Source organism: Porites lutea, chromosome 13 (assembly GCF_958299795.1).
Source record: "Porites lutea chromosome 13, jaPorLute2.1, whole genome shotgun sequence".
Classification (NCBI taxonomy): Eukaryota; Metazoa; Cnidaria; class Anthozoa; order Scleractinia; family Poritidae; genus Porites; species Porites lutea.
In genome coordinates, this window is record NC_133213.1 from 4,949,462 (window position 1) to 4,970,569 (window position 21,108).

The following is a 21,108-nucleotide window of genomic DNA, read 5'->3' on the forward strand; positions in this document are numbered from 1 at the left end:
GAACTATTGCATAGACCTGATTCTTGGCAAGGCTTTTTGTGTATTTATCTTCTTTCATTTCCCAGATTCTAGACTTTCTGTACAAAAAGGTTTCCATTTTTATTTCTGCTTTCTCACGTGAGTGAAAACCGAGAATATATAATACCCGTTTACATCAGTTTATATATTTACGTACTATTTCACTTTCCTTACAGATGCCACCACGCCGAGTCCAACTCCAGGTAATAATAATAATGATGATGATGAGATAATAGCAGTGATAATAGTTGTGATAATGGTGGAGGCAAATTATTTGGCTTTACAAGCTTGGTCGAGGGGTTGAACTCGCACTGCCATGAACTATTACAGTTGGCGGTAACTGTCCTGAGGCCTTTATATAATACCCGTTTTTATTATATAGACACGAGTGTTTTACTGGAAAATATACCACTCGTAAAATTCATAAAAACTACATCCGGGACCAGAGTGGTTTATTTTCCATAATCTCACACGTGAGTTTATCGATGACGTAATTTCGGTAATTTCCCTCTATTATTTTATCGATGTCTATGTACGGCGGCTTGAAGATATGAATTTTACTTCCTCGTGGCAAAAACAATATTTTACTCACTCTCTGCGGTCTTTCGTAAAATATTGTTTTGCCACTCGAAAATAAAATTCATATCTTCGCGCCACCGTGTAATATCCTCTATACATCAGGGCTGGGTTGTTCGAAGCTGGGTTAAGATAACCCAGGGTTAGTGCGGACTTTGAACTCAGATATTAGAGCTTAAAATTCAATTTCAGTTTAATTCTTTTTGCCTACAATTTGATGATTGGATACTCTAAAAAGAATACAGAAAATTATCCGAGAGAATGCTTTTGATAACAAGAAAAAGAAAGCCGGGTTAAAATTTTAACCCCGGGTTAACCGGCGTTCGAACAACTGGGCCCAGTTTATATATTTACGTACGTTTTCACTTTCCTTACAGATACCACCACGCTCACGCCGAGTCCAACTCCAGGTAATAATAATGAGTTAATAAGTTGGCTTTACAAGCTTGGTCGAGGGGTTGAACTCGCACTACCATGAACTATTACAGTTGGCAGTCAGGGCGGGACTTAACTCGGCAGTTGGGGCCTACTGATTTCAACTCCAGTTGAGTTATTTTAGGGCTCATAAGAAGTTTTTCCACCTTTTTGAACATTCTGTTCAAATTAGGTGTTGCGTCTTTGAGAGTTAATGTAGTACCAAAATATCCTAAAAATTCGGATTGCAACTTGAAGCATCACTCGGCGTTGTAATCGTAAGGAAATGTAAGACCTTTTATTGATCAAGTGTTATTATTGACCATGTGTTTTCTAGCGGCAGTCTCGGTCGACAGTTGTACGGATTAAACCAGTTTACGAGTAATTCGTGGTTTAATGTGCTGGTTTTCTTTTTCCGGGTTCTTCTTCAATGTGTAGTTAGAAAGAAAACGAAGCGATCTATTCGAGTGATCAGCTTTCCACCTGTTCCGAGATTCGTTGAAGTAATTTTATGTGATTGTAATTTTGATTTATATTTTTTCCTCCAGATCCCAACGCAACACTGATCGACCTAGTCTTTGCATTAAGCGCGACTTCAAGAAATTCATTTCAAACATACGATAAAATGAAAGAGACAGTGAAACAGTTCATCGATAAATATGGAGCAACTGCGATACATTACAGCATCATCGTCTACGGTGGGCAGGTCTTAAGGGTGGTGAATTTTAATCACACCTTCCCTCCTAGCGCAAATGAGCTGAAGACTGCCATAAGTAATAGTCAACGATCGCCGTCTGGAGGCCCTGTTTTAAAAGACGCACTGGACGAAACGTTCAGAATCTTTAATGAAACAATTGGCCGTCCCAAGGCTCTGAAAGTTCTGGTTGTTATAACAGATAAGAATTCTGAAGACAAGAAGGAGTCTTTGAGCTCGGCTGTAAAGCGTTTGGAGGAGCAGATTTATCCTAAAGGAGTGCTGGTGATCTCGGTTGCATTAGGAGCTGTGAATAGGAGCGAACTTCTTGTTATATCACCTAATCCTCTGGATGTTTTATCCGTTGGTACAAGCATAAATGCTGGAATTTTGGCTGAACGTATTATGGAGAGGATTCTAAGACGTAAGATATCAAACACGAGCAGGAAATTGGGTTGAGATAGCGGATGAAATTAGGTTTCTGGGAAACTGCCCACCTACCCCTCCCCTAACCCAGAAGTTAGTGTTAATGTTGACTTAGGGAGGGGTAGGTGGGCAGTTTCCCAGAAACCTAAATTCATCTATTATCTCAGCCCAATTTCCTTCTCGCATTTCCGCTCTAGTTTCCTCCTCGTCTCTGAGGTGGCGTTAGACCTATAAAACTCCCAAGAATAACAATTTCATACTCAAGGCTCAGGGGAATAAAACGAAAGAAATCATCTTGGGTAAAACACTTCTTCTGTTTTATCCCCCCAAACCTCGTAGCCAAGTATGAATTTTAAAATATCGAAATTGGCCACTTTCACGATGACGACATTTGACTACAACTACCAGAATTCATTTCGTTTTCGCTTTCTTGTTCAAATTTGTCAATCCCTCTGAGGATTTGAAAAACAATAGCCCCAATTTGCACAAGAAAACAACAACACGAAGGATTCTGGTAGTGTTAGTAAAATGACGCCATCGCGGAACTGTCCTATTGGTCTAATTCTTGTGAGCATTACTGCACTTGTGATTCCCTTAATCCTTTTGTAGATCAAAATGGATTGAGTTTGCTTCCACTTTCCAATTGGGTTCGATTTTGTTGTTGTTTGTTTTGTTTCTTTATTTTTTGCCACGAGTCACGCGGATCCTCAAAACAAATATCAGGGACCTTACGAAACCAAGACGGTGACGGCAACGGAAACGTCAAAAAGTAATAGGTTTAATCAGCCAAACAACAACTTTGCACGTGCACGCTTTTTTGTACATTTCTTGGCCTTCCCTGCACGACCACGACGTGAAATGACAAAATTTTAAGTTTTTTGAGGACGGGAACGGCAAGGCGATAAATTCTACCATCTCCTATTTTGAGTCTAATTTGGCTCCCTTAAATAAGGGCCAATACAGTCCAATTAGCTAGGGCTGATTTGGTCCTAGGGTGGAAATAGGCCCTACCGTGGGCTGGAATAGCCTTTTGATTGAGCCTTTTTGGCCTAAATTGTGCTCCAAGGGCTCCAGGAAAGGCTGAATCAGACTTTGGCCTGCAGGGCTGAATTGACACTTTGGGGCTGAAACAGATCTTTTTAATTTTCAGCGTAACAAACGCCACTTTGACATTATTCAAATCCGATCCAATCACAACGCACCCAGAATGGAAAACCAACGATGACTGAAAATTTGTGAGAAGTGCCGGTTGAACACATATCCAAATTACTATTCATGACATTATTCCCCTCTTATATTACAGTGAGCACTCCCATTGTCGACCTTGGATTCGCCTTAAGCGCCACCTCCGCCGATTCCAACGTGATTTTCATGCTGATGAAAAGTGTAATAAACACAATTATCGACCGCTATGGTGTAGACAAAGTGGGATTCAGCGTCATAGTTTACGGAAACGTTACCACCACAAGGCTGTCCGAGTTCAATTTAAAATTCACCCAGGATGACCTTATTAAAGCAGTGAAAAATCTCCGCCGAGTTGGGGGACCTGTTGACCTTGAAAAAGCCCTGAAGGAAGCTAGAAGTCTGTTTGACGCTAAAGCAAGACCTGGAGCTAAGAAGGTGTTTGTTGTACTTACCGATGCTGTTGCCAGAAACGGAGACCGAGCTCTCTTAGTCGAAACAGCTCGATTAAGAAGAGAAGGCGTTCTTATTTTGTCCGTTGGATTTGGTACTCAATCTGATCGAATAGGAGGACAGATGAATACGGTACTTTTCAGTCCAGATGATTACATAAGCGTGCCTAAGTACTTCGCAGCAAGAAGAGTTGCTATAGCTGAGACCATAATGTTTAAGGCACTGCAAGGTATGTTTACTACTTAAACACGTACCGTAAACTGATGCTTATGAGGCACCACCCCCCCCCCCCCAACTATAAACCCCCGAGTTACATAGGCCCACCTACTTGTAAACAATAACAAACTAAGCCCCCCCGAATATAAGCCCCCTCCTAATGCATTGAAAATTTACGGCATGACATAATATGACATTATATGTATACATGTATACGATATGACATCACATTATATCAGTTAAAAACGCCACTTAGTACTCCCAAAGTTTCGAACTCCCACTTGGCACCACGAAGGCTGCAACTGGCCATGACAAGCGCGTGAGCGAACAGCTGGACTCTACTGTTCCCTATTTACCGTTGAAGGGAGTAATTGAACAACTATGAAATAGTTTTACCTTTTCGTGTTTGTCAGAACGCATCCTAATCTGGTGTTCCTGTGGCACTAAGACAGAAATTTTCGAGTTATCACGGGCGACTGCAAATTAGCCGCCCCTATTAATTTTATCAGGGCATCTCGGCCGGGAAACTGGACTCCTTTCGACTCGATTTTGTTTCCGTAAGTCGTGACGAACGAGGATCCGTAATTAATGATTACCTTTAGTTGTTAAACTATCTAGAGTTTCTTATTTTTTGCAGCTAATGTTCCCCTGATCGACCTGACCTTTGCTCTTAGCGCTACCTCAGTTTCAGCCGAAAGCTCTTACATTTTGATGAAGCGAACAGTGCAGAGTATCGTCGAGAAATACGGTGTTAACAGAATCCATTATAGTGTCATCGTCTTTGGATCGGTTGCCATAAGTCACATAGACTTCTCCACATCTATTCCGGACCGACAAGAATTAATCCGTAAAGTGGTTCGACTGCCAAAGAGTACGGACAGCCCAGACCTGGTGAAAGCGCTTGAAAAAGCAAAACAAGTGTTTGAATTACAAGAAGTACGACCAAACGCCAAAAAGGTTCTTGTTGTGATTCTGGACAACGCATCCACCAGCAACAAAAAAGAGCTGAAGAAAGCGGTACATGTGCTGGTTAACAAGAGTGTTTTAATAATCGGTGTCGGAGTAGGATCAGCCGTTGACCCAGAGCAGTTAGAAATTATCACTGAAGAGATTAGGAACGTAATCAGAGTTGGAACAGACAAAAACCCAGATGAGCTGGCAAAAGAAATCATGGCAATAATTTTAAGAAGTAAGTTTCTTGTCGTATTCATTCCCTCCTTCCTTCCTGACCCTTCCCAATTCCCTTCATTCATCGTTATTCATTCATTTACTCGTCAATTTATCCATTCGTTGATGTTTTTTTTACATCTTTTGAGATACATGTATCCCGGGGGGGGGGGGGGGGGGGGGACTGCCATATATGGGCTATATGGGTATGTGCCGCTGTGAAGGGTATGGTTTTCAAGCAGTTTACTCTAGGATAGGGTATATAAATCAGAGCGTTTGGGTCTAGAATAGGGTATCATTTTTTCAGGAAACTGATCAGTTGGTTGAAGATTTTATCTAGACCAGGGAAACTGCTACTCAAGGATAGGGGGGATTTGGGGAATTTACTCTTGTATAGGGTAGCAAAATTCAGCTGAACTAGCTCTAGTATAGGTTAAGGGTTCCAGGTTCCCAGCGGCACATCCCCACCCAGAAATTCCTAAAGTACCCCTCCTCCCCCCTCCCCCGGACATGTATCTCTCCTCACGAGATATTTTCCTGTTTAGCTTCTGGTTTCTCGGAATGGACCTCATGGAGCGCATGCTCAAGAACATGCCGATATCTTGGTGTGGATGGAACAAGAAAACGCACGCGATTCTGTAGAATTCCAGAATTAGGATGTGTTGGCCGTGAAAGTGAAACGAAAGAATGCAACATTAGGCAGTGTGAAGGCAAGTTTCACAATATAATCATTTGTTAACTGTGTCATTGGGTTCCATTCGGCGTTTTTTTCGGTCAACGAAATAGGCCCTTTGCTGCTAGTCATTCACGTGGTACAAAACAAATAGGAAGGAGAGCAAGGGAGGCACTGAGACAAGACAAACAAAGAGCTTGCAGCATTTAAATTGTCAGTCAGACGAGTTCACTTTAGTAACGATACTCTAAAATGCAAGCATTTTTTCCGTGTGTGTGTGCGTGTGTGTGCTCTCCAAAAGGGGAATCATGGTCCTGTGTGTTCCTAGTGGAGACCGTGGAAACTGGGAATAAGAATCGCGATGTGTCAAAGTGCCATACGTATGTTTTGTGAAGAAACCTTAAGACAGATTAATGCGAAAGATGTCGAGTTTTCCGGAAATGGTCGGTCCACGAATTTTATCGCTAGAAAGCGTTGATTACTTTGGAACAAGTGAATAGTTCAGTGGTCGAGAAAAAGAAGAATCTTTATGAGCAAACCTTCGATGGTGAGGTGTTGGAAACTTTCATTGTATGCAAATGAGTCTTGTGATGGTCATGCGGTTTATTTCCGGCTATGACTGAAATGACAAGCTATATTCATCACGTTTTTGCTCTGTAATTTCTCTCGAATCGAGGCCCTTGATTTTGGTGTATTTATACGCGCGGACTGAACAATTCAGAAACAAATCGTCCAATACGATATCATATTAAAAAGTAAATAACCTGGAAAATACTCTACCGTCGATAAAGAAGGACCTGAAAAACTTTTAGTGAGGAAATCCTGTTTCGTGCAGAATTAATCGCCTCCTCATTTCTTATCTAATCTCCAAGCAAGCGAGACTAAACTCTTATAAAAACGCTATTGCTTCCTTTCTTAATTTCCCTTTGAAATTTCCAGCATGGCAATTTTGTATCACGGGAATGATAAAAATAAGGGCACTTGTCTAAATTAGAAAATCTTGCTCTCAGTTTCCAAAAAAATGTGTTTGCGGGAGGAATTTGCAGCTCAGCTAAAATCATCTCTGTTTTGTTTACAGGCTGTGGAGAGAAAGGCCCACTAAATGATTCCAATTACCGGACCTCCAGCGCCTTTGCACCTGCCCAAAACGCTGCACTCGACACTTCTAACCCTGGTGCTTCTCGGGTAGCCTGGTGTCTACGACAAGACGATGTCGGTGGTTATCTGGAACTTAATTTAGGTACAATGTATTTACGTTACCGCACAGTTGTATGACAGGTTTAGTACACATTATATTGCCAATGTTTATATCAAGGACTTGAACTTACCTATGCTTAGGTGTTGCAATTAATAAACTAAGCCTCGTTTTAAGCGGAGTATGACCAATAAGCACTATCGTCGTCCTCTAGTTGACGGCCATTCTTTGCCGTGCAAAAATTTAATGAACGACATTTTCAGTTTACATAGGATGTTACTATTTCACGAGGGTAAGATAAATTAGAGCTTAAGACGGAATTAAGAAAATTGAGTAATTTTAATTTTCAGTGGACAAAAACCTTGTACCAGAATTTCAAGCACAACGCATTCGTTCTTTGTGAGGGCTATAAATGTAATAAGTTATATGAAATAAATCCAAAGAAAAAGCTCTTATGGGAGCCCTAGGAAAAAAAAATTCAAAGGCTTCAAGCTTCACTAAATGGAATCTTACACATGACGATTTTACCTGGGTTTCTCAATTCCTGTGAAATTTGAAATTTATTTTCTCGGACTCCCATAAGAAATTGTCTTTGATGTTATTACAGATGAATAATTACATCTATAGCCCTTCAACGGTGTAAAAAAGAATGCGATGTGGCCTAAAATATTCAGGTACAAGGTTTTTGTCCACTGACAATTAAAATTACTCAATTTCCTGATGGATTCCGTCTTAAATACTTTTTCCTGCCCCATCCAGGCACTTGACATTTGTTTATAGGCTCGAGAATTGAGGAGAAATACGACATGTAACTAACTTATCTACAACCATGAAAGCTTTGCATCGTTTGTTCGGGGGTAGAGACGATGTTTAAGTTTTTAAGCTGTTTTCTGCCACATTGATTTACCCAAGTTGTTTTTTAAACGTGACAGGGGAAACGATGAGGGTCTATCGTGTCGCCACAAAAGGTCAAGAGGAAGAAGGAGGTCGTAACTGGGTCACTAGCTACTACCTGGCGTTTAGCTCAGATGGTTTATCTTATTCTAACTACACGCAAGGGCAAAACAGAGCTAGGGTAAGTGTTATACTCAACACAATGGCATTATGACATACTTGTTTACTGTGCTGAAGAAAAAAGTACTGGGTTATAAAGGAAATGTTTTATTAGTATTAGAATTTCGACTGGTAAATGACAATGTGAACTGAAAAAACAAATGAATTTTATGGTGTCTTTTAAAAAGGCCTATTGACCATCTGACTATAGCTAACTAACTTTTTTAGGAAACAGAGTTCAAAACTTATTTTTTCTTGTTTTGTTTTGTTTTTCTTAATTTTGAGGCTCAGTTTTCATTTTTCAGTTATTAACTGGTAACAACGGTCCAACTTCTGTTGCCTTTAACAACCTCAACGCGACAGATCCAGTCCAATATGTTCGATTCTTTCCGGTATCGTCTCAAGGACGTCCCTGCATGCAGGCCGCAGTATTCGGATGTAACGCCGCACGTGAGTAATCAACATACATTTTGTTTTTTTATTCTGGCGCTCATATATGATCAAGCGCATCGTAAAAGGCCCCCATACGTAAAAAAACGAATTCAAAGAAAAACAGTAACAGGAGCACTGAAATCTGTAGTATACTTTCGCCCCAATTAAGGGGAAATCCGGGAAGTTTTTGCTCATGGAAACCGGAATCCTGAGCTTTGAAATCCGGAATTCAGCTCATGGAATCCGAATCCAAGTTCCCCTGAAAAGGACCAGAAATTTCTTACATGAGGCCAATCCTTGGCTGACCTGCAGTGTTATAATAACGTACCAAGTAACCTCATTACTAATGTCATCTTCGCTAATCAGCGTTTCGAATGCAGATATTCAAATTTCAGAAACGTAGTTGCAAGCTTTTCTCCCTTTTCCCGCCTCGCCGCCAGAGCGCTCCGGAGAGCTCGCTGGCTCGCTAAAGAGGTATTGGACGTAAATGCATTGTATGAGTCCATTCCCTCGCTTCTTTTACAGGCCATACCTTATCCCTCACCCCCACCTCCCTTGCGTGTCATGTTATATACTTACACCTGTGGTGTGTGTCGCAACTTTGCGTTTCTGGAAATCTATGCCATTATCTAAAGTGTTGGTCTAGATGAACGGCAATTAAAAAATTAACCGATAAATCATATTACTCAAAACAGCACTAGAAGTTCTACTCTTTCCAAACAGCTACCCAAGATAAGGGGCGACAGCATGCTAAAAGAGATGTGAATTCTTGTAGAAGATAAGAATAGTAATAATGATGATGATGATGGTGATGATGATGATGATGATGATGATGATGATGATGATGATGATGATGATGATGATGATGATGATGATGATGATGATGATGGTGATGAAGATGATGATGATGATGATGATGATGATGATGATGATGATGATGATGATGGTGATGGTGATGGTGATGGTGATGGTGATGGTGATGGTGATGGTGATGGTGATGGTGATGGTGATGATGATGATGATGATGATGATGATGATGGTGATGGTGATGATGATGATGATGATGATGATGATGATGATGATGATAATGATGATGATAGTATTAATAACAATAATAATTATTTTCCATCTATTATTTCCAGTAATAGTACCACCAGCAGTTCAAGAGGCCGTTGGAGGTGATGCGGGCCGTGGAGTGCGTAAGTAAAATTAGCTGCGATTTCAATTTTTTGTTTCTTCAGTAAACCAAATTATCACATTTGAAAACAAAATAAATTTTTCAACGAGTGCTGCATATAGGTTAAGCAACTAACGGCATATTCTGATGTACATCTTGTTAAAAATAAAAAAATGAAAATGAAAATAAAAATGAAATAATACTTAATTATCCTATCCCCTTATGGGACTTGTCAGGGATAATGGACCATTTCATTCAAGTGGTACATAATGTGGTTAAGAATCCCAATTGGCAGGAGGCGAACCAGTTGGCTATTTACAAGCGTGGGCGATTATTTGAACACTGGACCACCAAGAAAAATTCCGGCTAGCGCTCAGGGCGGGACTTGAACTCGGGACCTCCGGATTACAAGTCCAGCGCTCTAACCGCTCGGCCACGCTGCCTCGAATTCATCTTGTTGTTACTTGAAATCGATTAAGTTGCCTCCCCATGAAGCAGTTGAGCATAGCAGTCATTTCATCGTCGGCCATCTTAAATGGTTGTGAAAATAAAGTGTTTTACTTCACTTTTTGTCTCCCAAGGCGTTTGATGAAAAACTACAGGAGCCCAACTATCATCTTCTAAACCCGGATCTATCTTTATGTTACTAAAATCCAACTAGTGGTCTATTTCCAATGCTGCGTTTTGATTGGTTGAGCTGCTACTAGGCTATATGTTATAGCCCACTAATAGCGAAAAGCGCGAGCTTTTTGGCGACAAAAAAGGATTAAAGTCTAGCTTTAACTAGCTAAAAGGTTTGACATTTTTGACCAACTAGTTAGATTTTACTAAAACAATTATTCCTCTCGCCCTCATGGCCTCTGAGTCAATAGCCCATTCGGCCCGCGGCCTCATGGCCTATTGACTCAGAGCCCACTCGCGCTTGAGGAATAATTGTTAAGTAAAATCATAATTTCTGTTTTTACGTTTCGACGGTTCGTGAAGGGAAAGAAAAATATGCGAAAGGACCGTTTCCGTGGTTACGGTCCATACCTTGAAATCCTGACCATAAAACAGCCAATCAGAGTTCTCCATTCAGCCTTGAGAATTGCTTTCCATATAATAATCATGACAGTTATTTTGCTTTTTCAGTAATTGCGCTGTGGATATTAGCTGGAATTTTGACTTTCCTTCTTCTTATGGCCTGTTGTTATTATTGCTGCTGGCACGTATGCTGTGGAAGGTATGTAAAGAAAATGCGATCAAATGAGGTTTCTGGGTATCTAACCACCTACCCCTCCCTTAAGTCATCATGAACGAATTCTTCTCACTTAGGGCGAAATTGTGACTTAGGGGAGAGGTGGGTAGTTTCCCAGAAACCTCAACTGATCCAGAAAATGTATCATGGGTGGAGGAAAGAAGGGGAAAATTTCTTTGCACAAACCTTGTCCGAACAGGTTCCGATTAAACATTTCCCTCAATTTCCACTTCCAGTGACACCATCAAATGCGAAAGTCAAATCAAAATTTTCTCAAGTTTTCTCAACCCCTCCCCCCCCCCCCGGGAGGGGTGTTAAGAAGTTTAACTTCGGGGCGGAGTTCTCTGTAGAAAACTTTGTTGAGTATCCCCCCCCCCCCCCCCCCCGATATCTTTCCCACTCAGATCAACAAAAAGGGTTTCACCCGCTCAGGCCTAGGCCAAACGTCGAACTTTCCATGAGACGAAACTCTAATTTGAGTCGACCTAAATTAAGTTAAGATCGTCTGTTGGGTCAGACTTCGAACTGAGGACAAGTCCAACCAATCAACTGAATCAGATCAGTAGTAAATTATCAGATCAATCTAGGTTTCTGGGAAACTGCCCACTTACCCCTCCCCTAAGCTCACATTAACACTTATTTGTCACTTAGGGCAAAATGATGGCTTAGGGGAAGGGTAGGTGGGCAGTTTCCCAGAAACCTAAATTGATTGATCCGAAAATTTGCAACTGAAGGAGGATCATACAAATTTTTAACTTATTATTTTAGTTCGTCACATGTGAAGATTGGCGTTTCTCGCGTAGACGATCTTCAGACGTTCCGTCCGTCTGAAGCAGAACGGAACGGATAGAACGTGTTGGACGATCCAGACTCGTTCAGACGAACTTAACTGAGCTAGACGTCGAATTTTCATGAACTGAACTCACTAAGTTAGGTTCCTCTCATGAAAAGTTCGAAATTTGGCCCAAGACTCATTCTGCGTGTACATCCGAAGGTTAGGATGCAACCTATAGTGACGAATTACATGTTTACTCACTGCATAGGGGCAAAAAGAGGAGAGGTTTTGCCTTTAAAGAAACGGTCTCTGACGAAGGCGGATATCTTATTGAACAAGATCAAAGATGGAAGGTTCCTCCAACAGCCATTGTCACAAGACCTGCGGAAGATGAAGTTCAGGAGATAACCATAGAGATGAAAGAGGAGAACAAACCATTTGGTACGCTGACAGAACTTCTTCTTCTTTTTTTTTTTCTACTGTGCCATTGAACTAACCTCAATTTTCCAGTCTTAAACTTGGCAAATCCCACATACAATCCCCCCCTTTGAACACCCCAGCAAGGGCAAGTGCTCTGCAAGCCGCTGTTTAAGACATGCAAAGGGTATTGTCACCATGACATCTACATTTCCTTAGCTAACTTTCAGTTAATAATTTTTACCACTTTGTTTTAGGAGTAATCCAGTTCGGTATTGAAGCCGACGAGACACAAGAAAGACACGTGACCGCGGAGGATGTAAAATCAGAGACGCCAAAATATTCGGAAGAAATCGGTACAATAAAGAGTGGAGCTAGTATGATGACAATGAGCAGCGCATCCGATGCCGGATACGCATCAACGGAGAGGAGAAAGCGAACCAAGAGTGACTCAGCTGCCTCCGCTGGTGGCTCCAGAGGAGCGGAGTTGTCGTACAAGGAGGAAAATGTACAAGGATCAAATTTTACTAATCAAGGATATATGAGGTTTGTAACCTGTCAACTTGCGCTTGCGGTCAATAAATCTCCGTCGGTTTTTATTTTCATACCCACGTTCGACGATCTCTAAAGGTTGATTTTCACTGACGCGTTTTTGGCTACGTACCTTAACGCACGTAAATTTTAATCACGTAAATAAAATAGAGGCAAGATAAAAAGTGCTTAAACGAGAAGTTGAGCAAGGTTCAACTTTTACGCTTACGAGCGACCTTTCATGCATTGCCTGTATTTTATTTGCGAACGTAAATTGTACGCACGTAAAAATTACGCGACACCGGAAATCAACCCTAATGGTGGATTTCCACTGCTGCGTGATTTTCACTTGCATACAATCGTAAATTTTACGCCCGTAGATAAAATAGAGGCAATGTGTGGAAGGTCGCGCGTAAACGTAAAAGTTGAACCTGGCTCAACTTTTACGTTTACGCTCGGCCTTTCATACATCGCATCTACTTTATTAAGGCGCGTAAAATGTCCGCGAAAATTACGCAACTGTGGAAATCATTCTTAAATAAAATAAAGGCAATGTATGATAGGAGGGGAGAAAACATGAAAGTTGAACCTCGCTAAACGTTTACCTTTACGCGCGACACTCCATACATTGCCTTACGCGTGTACAAGTGGAAATCCAGTTTAAAGGGAAAATAGAGGTTCTGTGGGCCGGCTATGAGGTTTGAATTTCTTTTTTTTTTGTCGCGTTATCGTCAATATTATAGTTTGCATGTACACTTGATTTTCCGAGATTTGCTATTGAACTATTCATTCTAAGTTGGATGGCTAGCAATGCCGCAGTTAAGGTTTTCACAGGTTGCCTAGGAAGCGTTTTCAAGTGACGTCACGTAAGCCATGTTGGTGTCCCAAACCAATCCTGTAGTCCTGAATTCAGTTGAGAAATGTAAATTAACCAAGGTTAATAGGAGCTGGTCAGGCCATCTTTGTTTTGACTTAAATGTCTTGGTGATAACTTTTTATTTTTTGGCAGGTCACAAGAATACCTAGCCGAACAACGTCAGTCAACGCCGGTTCGCGCCACTGGGCAAGGATTGAGGCGTTCCCAAAGCGTAGACGTATTTGCCAATGTTGATTACGAAATGCTTAAAGACCGGCGTCGATCCTCTCAGCCTGTGCAGACGACACGTGATGGTTACGCGAGGATGCAAGAAGAGAGAGGTGAATTTCTGCACGGGGCTGATGAAGGTTATGCGATGGGAACTGTTGACGTGGCTATAGCTGGGATAGGATTCCCGGGTGGATCCAGGTTAGGAGCTGAGCCAATATACGATATGCCGGAACAGCAGCTCGGCTTTACAGCAGATAACGGAGGGCGCAATGTGTACACCCTTGATAACGGCGGATACCGTACGGAAGAGTGGTATACCAGAGGAGGTCGCGGCCCCGGTCAGTTGAGAGAAGAAGGATTCAAGGAAATTCACGTGGAGCATAAGCCGATCTATACTGAGATGACGTTTGGTGAAGAGGTAAATAAACTTACAATCGTTCTTTATCAGTCCTTTTGATTTGAGGTCTTAAGCGTATTAAGTTTAGGTTTAACTTGATAATCCTTCAAGCAGGACAAGGTAAGCATTCGTCTGGCAGGGATACTGAAAATCCTCGAGGATAAGGTTCCGGTTGTTGCAAGCCCCTTCAATCTATGTTCGGTGTTTTAGCCCCGTGTTAAGCGTGGTGAAGATTTTTTCATTAACTTAGGTTGTTCTAGTGTTTTTTATTGAATACAATCTTCGTCAACATCGTAATGTTTCCTGAACTGTAATTCATGAAGTAAAATGAAGTAATTTCTAAACTCCCGGTAATCATAATCAACTTATTAAACGACTGAAAAAAAAATTCTTGACGCAACTTCTTAGTTCTTGTTCTTCACCCCTTTATTGCGTTAATTAATGATAAATTTAATTGTTTTAAAAAGTGTATCGAATATTTGTTTTTACTTGGCGTTATTTAATGACTGTTTAATGATTTTTGTTTTCTTTTTGCAGGAATTTATGCCCCGGCGGGTATAAACAAATTGTCCCTTAGCATGAATTACAAAGATAGAATGATACAATCTTAGCTCTTAATTTTGCTGTTTATTATGCCAGAGTGGAGAGATATCACGGTCTCGGCGATATACTCTAGACGAACTATTAGGGACTATTTGTAAGTAAATCCAATGTTTGCTATTTCCAAGAAAAAAAAAATTTTCTTAATCTTCATCTTAGTCTCAATACCTTAAGTAGGTTAAGCGGCAAGAGGTGTTTTTTAAGCAGCTTGACCATATTAAAGACAGTCGAGTAGAATCGTTGAATTTTTTAAGCGCGGTTACATATGTAGATCGTTTTTAATTACAGCTTTCAACACATGATTTGCTTAGAAGACTAGAGCTTCAATAAGAGCTCAAGACAAAACCAACCAACAAAAAATATTCAAAAGTTACAGTCCTTCAAGAAGACGAACTACTGAACTTTACAAGCGATTTCTAATGTATAGTTCAATGAATGAAATCATGAATTCAGCAATCTATAGCTTGAAGTTCTCAAGTGATGGCTTGTACAACAAACCTACATTGTTGTATAAACATGGTCGATCAAATCGATCTAAGCCGGCTGCCTTTGCATCGCAGAAAGTAGACCTTTAGTTTATTGTTAGAATTGAGTGAACATAGGGGTGCTTTTCGCTTTATGCATTTTTTTTTATCACAAATACTGGATAGAGGGCTCAACAGAGTGGTGAAAGAAAAGTACATAATTATACGTCCAAATATGGCCTTTGACGCGATAAAATTAATATTACTGATACAATTTGCAAAGTACCTTGTTTCAACGGGCTTAATTTTCTTACCTTTTTTGAGTGGGTTTTGTGTGCATTTCAACACAATAATAATAATAATAATAATAATAATAATAATAATAATATGTAATATATTTCAATGAAAGTGGCTTTACCTTTCTTGCCAATAATAAAATCAGGTGTGTTTATTCAATGACGTAAACACTCACAATATGAGTGCTTTACCCGCAGCTTTCATTTCATTTTGTTCTTTTCTTTAACTGTTTTACATTCCCTTTACGATCCACGTCTATTTTAGATGGATTTATGTGTAGGCATCGAAGCTTAAGAGTTCTCCTCACCAGATCTCTTCACCAATTTGCACTAACAGACTGACTGACCACAGCATTTAAAACATAAAATAGTTAAAAACCTTTAAAATCTTGGTAGTGCCTGGGCATCGACTGGACCGTTTGTGCGCTAAAATCAAGTTTCTTAAAACAAGAGTCCTTCTTCACTTGCGATAAATAAAAAAAAGGAAACTAGCGTGTAAAATGAGTCGAGACAGCGTTCCAAAGAATAGTGCGTCTATAGCTAATAGAGTTTTTACGTTACTTATCTATGAAAACAACGCGACAGCAACGCTCAAACCTTTCTGGAGGTGGTGACACCCCAGGCCACCACGCCTACGCCACAGTAATTGACAGGTGTCTTTCCATTGAATTGACAAATACGCGGTATGGCCCTGAAACAGATTTCTATCTAAGATAAATAAGGTCAAACATACATAACATTTTTCGCTTCTCTTGTTTGGTTGCCTCTTCAGCGTGTATGGAGGAAGTTTATTTTCAACAAGTTCCTTTGTTTATTTCAGTCATTAGATAAAGGTAAAACATACATTACATGGTTTTCTCTTCAGCGTGTATGGACTGGCGGACTTTATTTTCAACATTTTCTTTGTTAATGTCAACGGTTCACAGCTCAAGTAGTTAAGAAAGGCGTTTACGGCAAACGTCGGATGCAAGTTGACAGTTTCTGAAGAAAGAAATAAACAGCAAAAATCCGTCGTACACCAGATCAATTTTATTGAATCGATTGTCGTTCATACTAGTTCGAGGAATGACGAACGCATTATTTTGTTCACTTAAAAATGAATGTCCTTGTACATTAATTGGGTTAGATATTCACTTATGCACAGCCTTCATAACGTTCAACAAAATGGTAAATCCTAACTAAATACATTTTAATAAACAATTAACTGTTGATCTACTGCTGGAAGATGAAACACATCCGATCTCTGCTCAAAACTTTTAAGACCAAACAGGTCTTACACCTTTTTAGGGCATCTTGAAACTGCCAGGCAGTAATTTGATATAAAAAGTCCACTTCAAAGAAACAGGCACTTAAATTGGAAGCTTTATTTCATGTTATGAAGCCTTCATGGCTCACGCCTTTCGTTCCATGTCCAGCCGCACTCTCTTCTGTCTTACAACTGTACAACCCTCAAATCTATGGTAAAAGAACGTGAAAAACTGAGTAAGATTAGTAAATCCATGCAATACAACACATTGACAGATAACCTCTTTCCAGGGAGATTTGCTGTGTTCATGTCGAGTACTCGTCCAAAATGAATTCTGTTGTAGGTACCTCCAAAGCTTACGGACCAATCACAGGTTACTGGGGCTCGCAACAACAGATTCAGAGAAAAATGAGAACATATATTTAAATTTAAAAGTGTCAGTGGCCCTGTTGAGCTCGTTGCACTGTTTATAGACTTGAATCCAAGGCGGCTGGCCCTTCCCCACTTACGTTTTGCAAGTAAACATTGCTGGTGCAGCAGAAAGTGCGATTTTCATGAGTGAAGATTCTGCTTTGCAGGCCGCTTTTAAGCTAATAGTTGTATAACCATTTATGAAAGGTAATTCTCGCTTACATTGTTATTATTATTATAATGTATTTCAGCAAAAACTGTTCCATCTTCGAAGCTGAATATCTGAAATCCGTCATCTCTTAGCTGTTCATTGGAAATTTCCATGCAAACTCTATCCACTTGTTCTCGGCGGGGTCGAGTTTCTTCCCCAGGGGACTGGGCGTTTCCTTCTCTTCCTGCGTGACAACTACCCGACTCCTGTACGTCGTTGTCATCGTCTTTACCCCAGAGATTCGACCTAAAGAAACCTAGTTCGTCTCCATAAAGCTCGTGATAGAGGGTTTCTAGGTCTTCCACACTTCTGGAACGTGTTGTTTCTGCTGTTGTTATTCGGTTTTGGGCATGTTGTCTTGTCTCTACTGCAGGCAACTCCTGAGAGCTGTTAAAGGAACAGAATTACTTTTTGAGCCATGCAAAAAGGAAGAAAACAGCTACAAACCAAAAACCGCAACAAACCAACCAGTAACGATTAGTCTCATACCTCTTACGGGCTGAAAGGGGTTGAAATTGTAATAGAAGCTTAGCGTTTTGCAAAATGAGCATCTCAACGTTAGCCTTCAGACGTTTTTGCAAAACAAATAAACGTGGAGGTTGGGGCAGTTGTATAAATCAACTTTTTGGAAAGAAAGATAAACTTTACAAAATGATATAAATCATATGGAGGATAATCTTCCTAAAGGACTGTGACATCATAAAATATGGTCGCTACCTTAAACGCCATATTGGATTTTACACAAAAGTCATGTTTACCTGATAAGTATAGAAACTAAACAGTTTGTGACGGACGTTTTTGGTGCCGCCTATTTTGAAATGTTGCAAACTGTTTATAGAAATTCTATATCGGATATACAGCCGACTCTTTCTTAGCGGACAGACACCCGCTTGGACCGAGGTGTCTGGCTTTAAAAAAGTGAAAAAATATGTCATGGAAAGCAGCAGGTTACCAACTTAAGGTATCCGTAAAAAGGAAAGTTGGCTGAATAGCGAGTACTAGGTGTCTTTGGTCATGGAAAAACACCACCTGAAGAGACGAACTACGCCTTTTATACACATGAGGAGTTTAATAAAACACATTTCCCACAGACCTTACAAAGCCTTTATTAATATAGCCAGGACGTTGTGTGGGGGAGTTTATGTCACTGGAACACTCTTGATTCTTCGTGCCAAGCACTGCCACGCTGGGCTCGCTCTTAGCTCGCCAAATTTGTTCTGTACCACTATCCTCCTTCCTTATGGCTGTCTTGGCATCCTCCTTGTAAACTGGTGTATTCGAGTGCACGGTTTCGGCTGTAGCGAGGTTTGCATTTGAGCATTTCGTTTCTACTTCGAATTGGATGACACCTGTTATGGTGGTGAACAACGATAATGAGTGACAACGAAGTCAGAGGCATTGCTGGTTGATAAATAAATAAGTGTATGCGTGAATTTAAAGCCTGGTTCTCATATGCCGCCGAAGTACCTACGATGCAGCCTCCGGAACTGCCTGCGATACTACTTCGACAAATGAGGACAAAACGCCGCCTGACTTCGCCGGCGGTAAAGACTTGTGATATTTCTTGTTGCCGGCGACTTCTGTTCTCATATCCGAACGGTATCGCAGCAAGTTCCAGCAGCTATGTGGCCAGTAGCTAGGCGGCATATAAGAACCACTCTTAATACAAGGTAAAATGTTTCCAGAAGGCTGGATGATCGCCGTACACGTGGGAATTTGAATTACTACAGCTTTACTTAATTTTAAAATGCCTAACGGCGACATTTATTAACTAAGGAAAAAGGCATGCAGTAAAATAACATTTACCAAACAATTGTCAGCAAGTGCTTCCAGGGTTATTAGATATATGTTTTGTGTCCATAGTGTCATTAGGGAAGGTTGTAACCCATTCTTCCCTGAGTACATCTTTTCATCATAAAACGCAATTTTTGAAAAGAATAATAGAAAAAATGTCAATTTATTTGTACCTGTAGCTGCTTCTTCTTTCATTTCTACGCAGACTTCTTGAACTTCATTTTCCGGTTCGCGTTTCACATTTTTCTTGAGGATTCCTCGTGGTATATTTTCAAACCTCTTGTCGGGTTCCATAAGGTACCCGTCTTCAGTTAAATACGAACTTTTCTTGTTTCCTCTAAGAGGATGCAAAAGAAAAGCTTTAGTGACTTTAGTGCTGCAAATAGCGAGAGCGACGCCTGATATTAAACATCTCCTCCTCTCCCCCCCCCCCCCTCCCCCCCCCCTTCCCCACCACCATAAGAGAAATATCTCACAATGTTAATCAAGTTAGTAGGAATTTGGAGTTAGGACTTCATCCCTCTACGAAGCCATGTTTACAAAGTCGTTGGCATTCACACGACCACCCTGAAGCTGTTTCACACATACGCTTTGCCCTCTTGCCGTCACAGAAATTTATTTACCTTGTCAAAGTCAATAATTTATAACCTTTCATTCATTCATTCATTCTTTCTTTTTTTTCTGAAACATGATGTGGCATTTGTATTTGCAAACCTATTGTGTGCAGAGTAACCTTGACCTCAACAGGAATTCGCAGTGTTTGAGCAGGTCAATACTGAGCACTGCCCGATAAGTTAAAATGCAAAGCTAAGCTGCGTCTTCTACAAAAAATAAGGCATTTAATGTATCGCCCTGCGAAAGTTATATTTTATAAATTGTATTTTTGTAATCGTTTACCTGGTGCAAAACAATTTGCAACACCAACAACAGCAACACGTCGAGAGAAGAATAACCGTCAAGGTTCCAGCTAGTGCCATGAAAGTAATCACTGCAAGGTGCATTTAAAGGTACATTTAAAGGTACAAAATAATGAGCTTTTAACTGCATGCAGTCTTAATCTAACTAAGGTTCTGGAAAAACAAAGGCTACTTATAGAAAAAAACAAATATGCAAAAATCAATGCCAGGACGATAGTGATGATGAACGTAAAACTGAATTCGTGAAAATAATGAGTTAAGGCCACAGCTGAAGGAAAATCGAATACGTGTGCAGTTCCTCGATCTGCATAACGCTAAGGCAAGAAGGTTCAGCGCTTTAACTTTGCGGAGAAAGTGGCAATTATAAGGATATAAATTAATGGCTGCATGTGCTTAAAAGAGCACAATACAATTCTGAATATTATAAACCTCTGATCAAAATGCTGCACTTACAAAGTCCACCCCACTGCTCACTTTCGTCGAAACTTTTCTCGGGTTCTCTAAAATCTTTAAAGAGAGAAGTAGTCAAGCCGCAGCAATCTTTGTTGGAGAGATACCTTTTATGTAACACTCAAAAGTACATAGTTATAATGAAACTATCAAATGTAGATTGCGAAATATATCAAAAATGATCACGAACATCGTGGGTATAATAGCTTTAATATTTCTATTTGGTCAACAAACAAACATGTTTTCCATTTTAAAAAAACAATTTACGTCAAACATAAAAGTGTCTGAAGACACAGAAAAAGCGAAGACTAATTTATAACGATAATCACAATCTTACCTAGCTAAGTTTCTACGGTCTTATCGCTCCTAAACTAAATATAGTACTGGTACGGTACTCACGTTGCACACATCCAAAGACGGATACTTGCATACAGGGATGCTGTTCAAATGATATAGGGTGAAAACGAATGTACTGAAATCGGCTTGATGTATTAAGATGGTTGAAACGAAGGGAAAATGAATTGACATTGCCAGAGAATTCCTGAAATAGAAAAGAAATAATACCACTCTCGTCTGAGTTAGGATAGGAAATATGAGGC

General features: G+C 40.3%; 2 protein-coding genes across 2 annotated transcripts in view; one reads left to right on the plus strand and one right to left on the minus strand.

Moving 5' to 3' along the window:
- The window catches only part of LOC140923631 (coadhesin-like), a 30,225-nt gene extending 14,881 nt beyond the window's left edge, over positions 1–15,344 (plus strand). The window contains exons 11-23 of the mRNA XM_073373702.1: positions 1,557–2,126; positions 3,432–3,992; positions 4,617–5,168; positions 5,692–5,856; positions 6,898–7,059; positions 7,947–8,089; positions 8,373–8,517; positions 9,642–9,698; positions 10,808–10,898; positions 11,957–12,129; positions 12,363–12,651; positions 13,646–14,141; positions 14,658–15,344. Of these exons, the coding sequence (XP_073229803.1) occupies positions 1,557–2,126; positions 3,432–3,992; positions 4,617–5,168; positions 5,692–5,856; positions 6,898–7,059; positions 7,947–8,089; positions 8,373–8,517; positions 9,642–9,698; positions 10,808–10,898; positions 11,957–12,129; positions 12,363–12,651; positions 13,646–14,141; positions 14,658–14,681 (3,428 nt within the window). The 3' untranslated portion in view covers positions 14,682–15,344. The remainder of the gene's footprint in view (positions 1–1,556; positions 2,127–3,431; positions 3,993–4,616; positions 5,169–5,691; positions 5,857–6,897; positions 7,060–7,946; positions 8,090–8,372; positions 8,518–9,641; positions 9,699–10,807; positions 10,899–11,956; positions 12,130–12,362; positions 12,652–13,645; positions 14,142–14,657) is intronic.
- A 1,991-nt stretch (positions 15,345–17,335) lies between these two features.
- On the minus strand, positions 17,336–20,142 carry LOC140923632 (coadhesin-like). Its single transcript, XM_073373703.1, has 4 exons — positions 20,040–20,142; positions 19,316–19,479; positions 18,442–18,697; positions 17,336–17,735 (listed from the first exon to the last, which is right to left on the minus strand). The coding sequence occupies exons 1-4, from the start codon at positions 20,117–20,119 to the stop codon at positions 17,336–17,338; spliced, it is 900 nt and encodes a 299-aa protein (XP_073229804.1). The 5' UTR covers positions 20,120–20,142.
- Between the last annotated feature and the right edge of the window lie 966 nt (positions 20,143–21,108).

Bases quoted from the DNA above. Each gene is read 5' to 3' on its own strand.
- LOC140923632 (XM_073373703.1), bottom strand. From the start codon at position 20,119: ATGGCACTAGCTGGAACCTTGACGGTTATTCTTCTCTCGACGTGTTGC. The intron at 19,480-20,039 runs GTAAACGATTAC...GCATCCTCTTAG, and splicing joins TGCAAATTGTTTTGCACCAG to AGGAAACAAGAAAAGTTCGT. The intron at 17,736-18,441 runs GTCTGTGGGAAA...TTCCTTTAACAG, and splicing joins ATTAATAAAGGCTTTGTAAG to CTCTCAGGAGTTGCCTGCAG.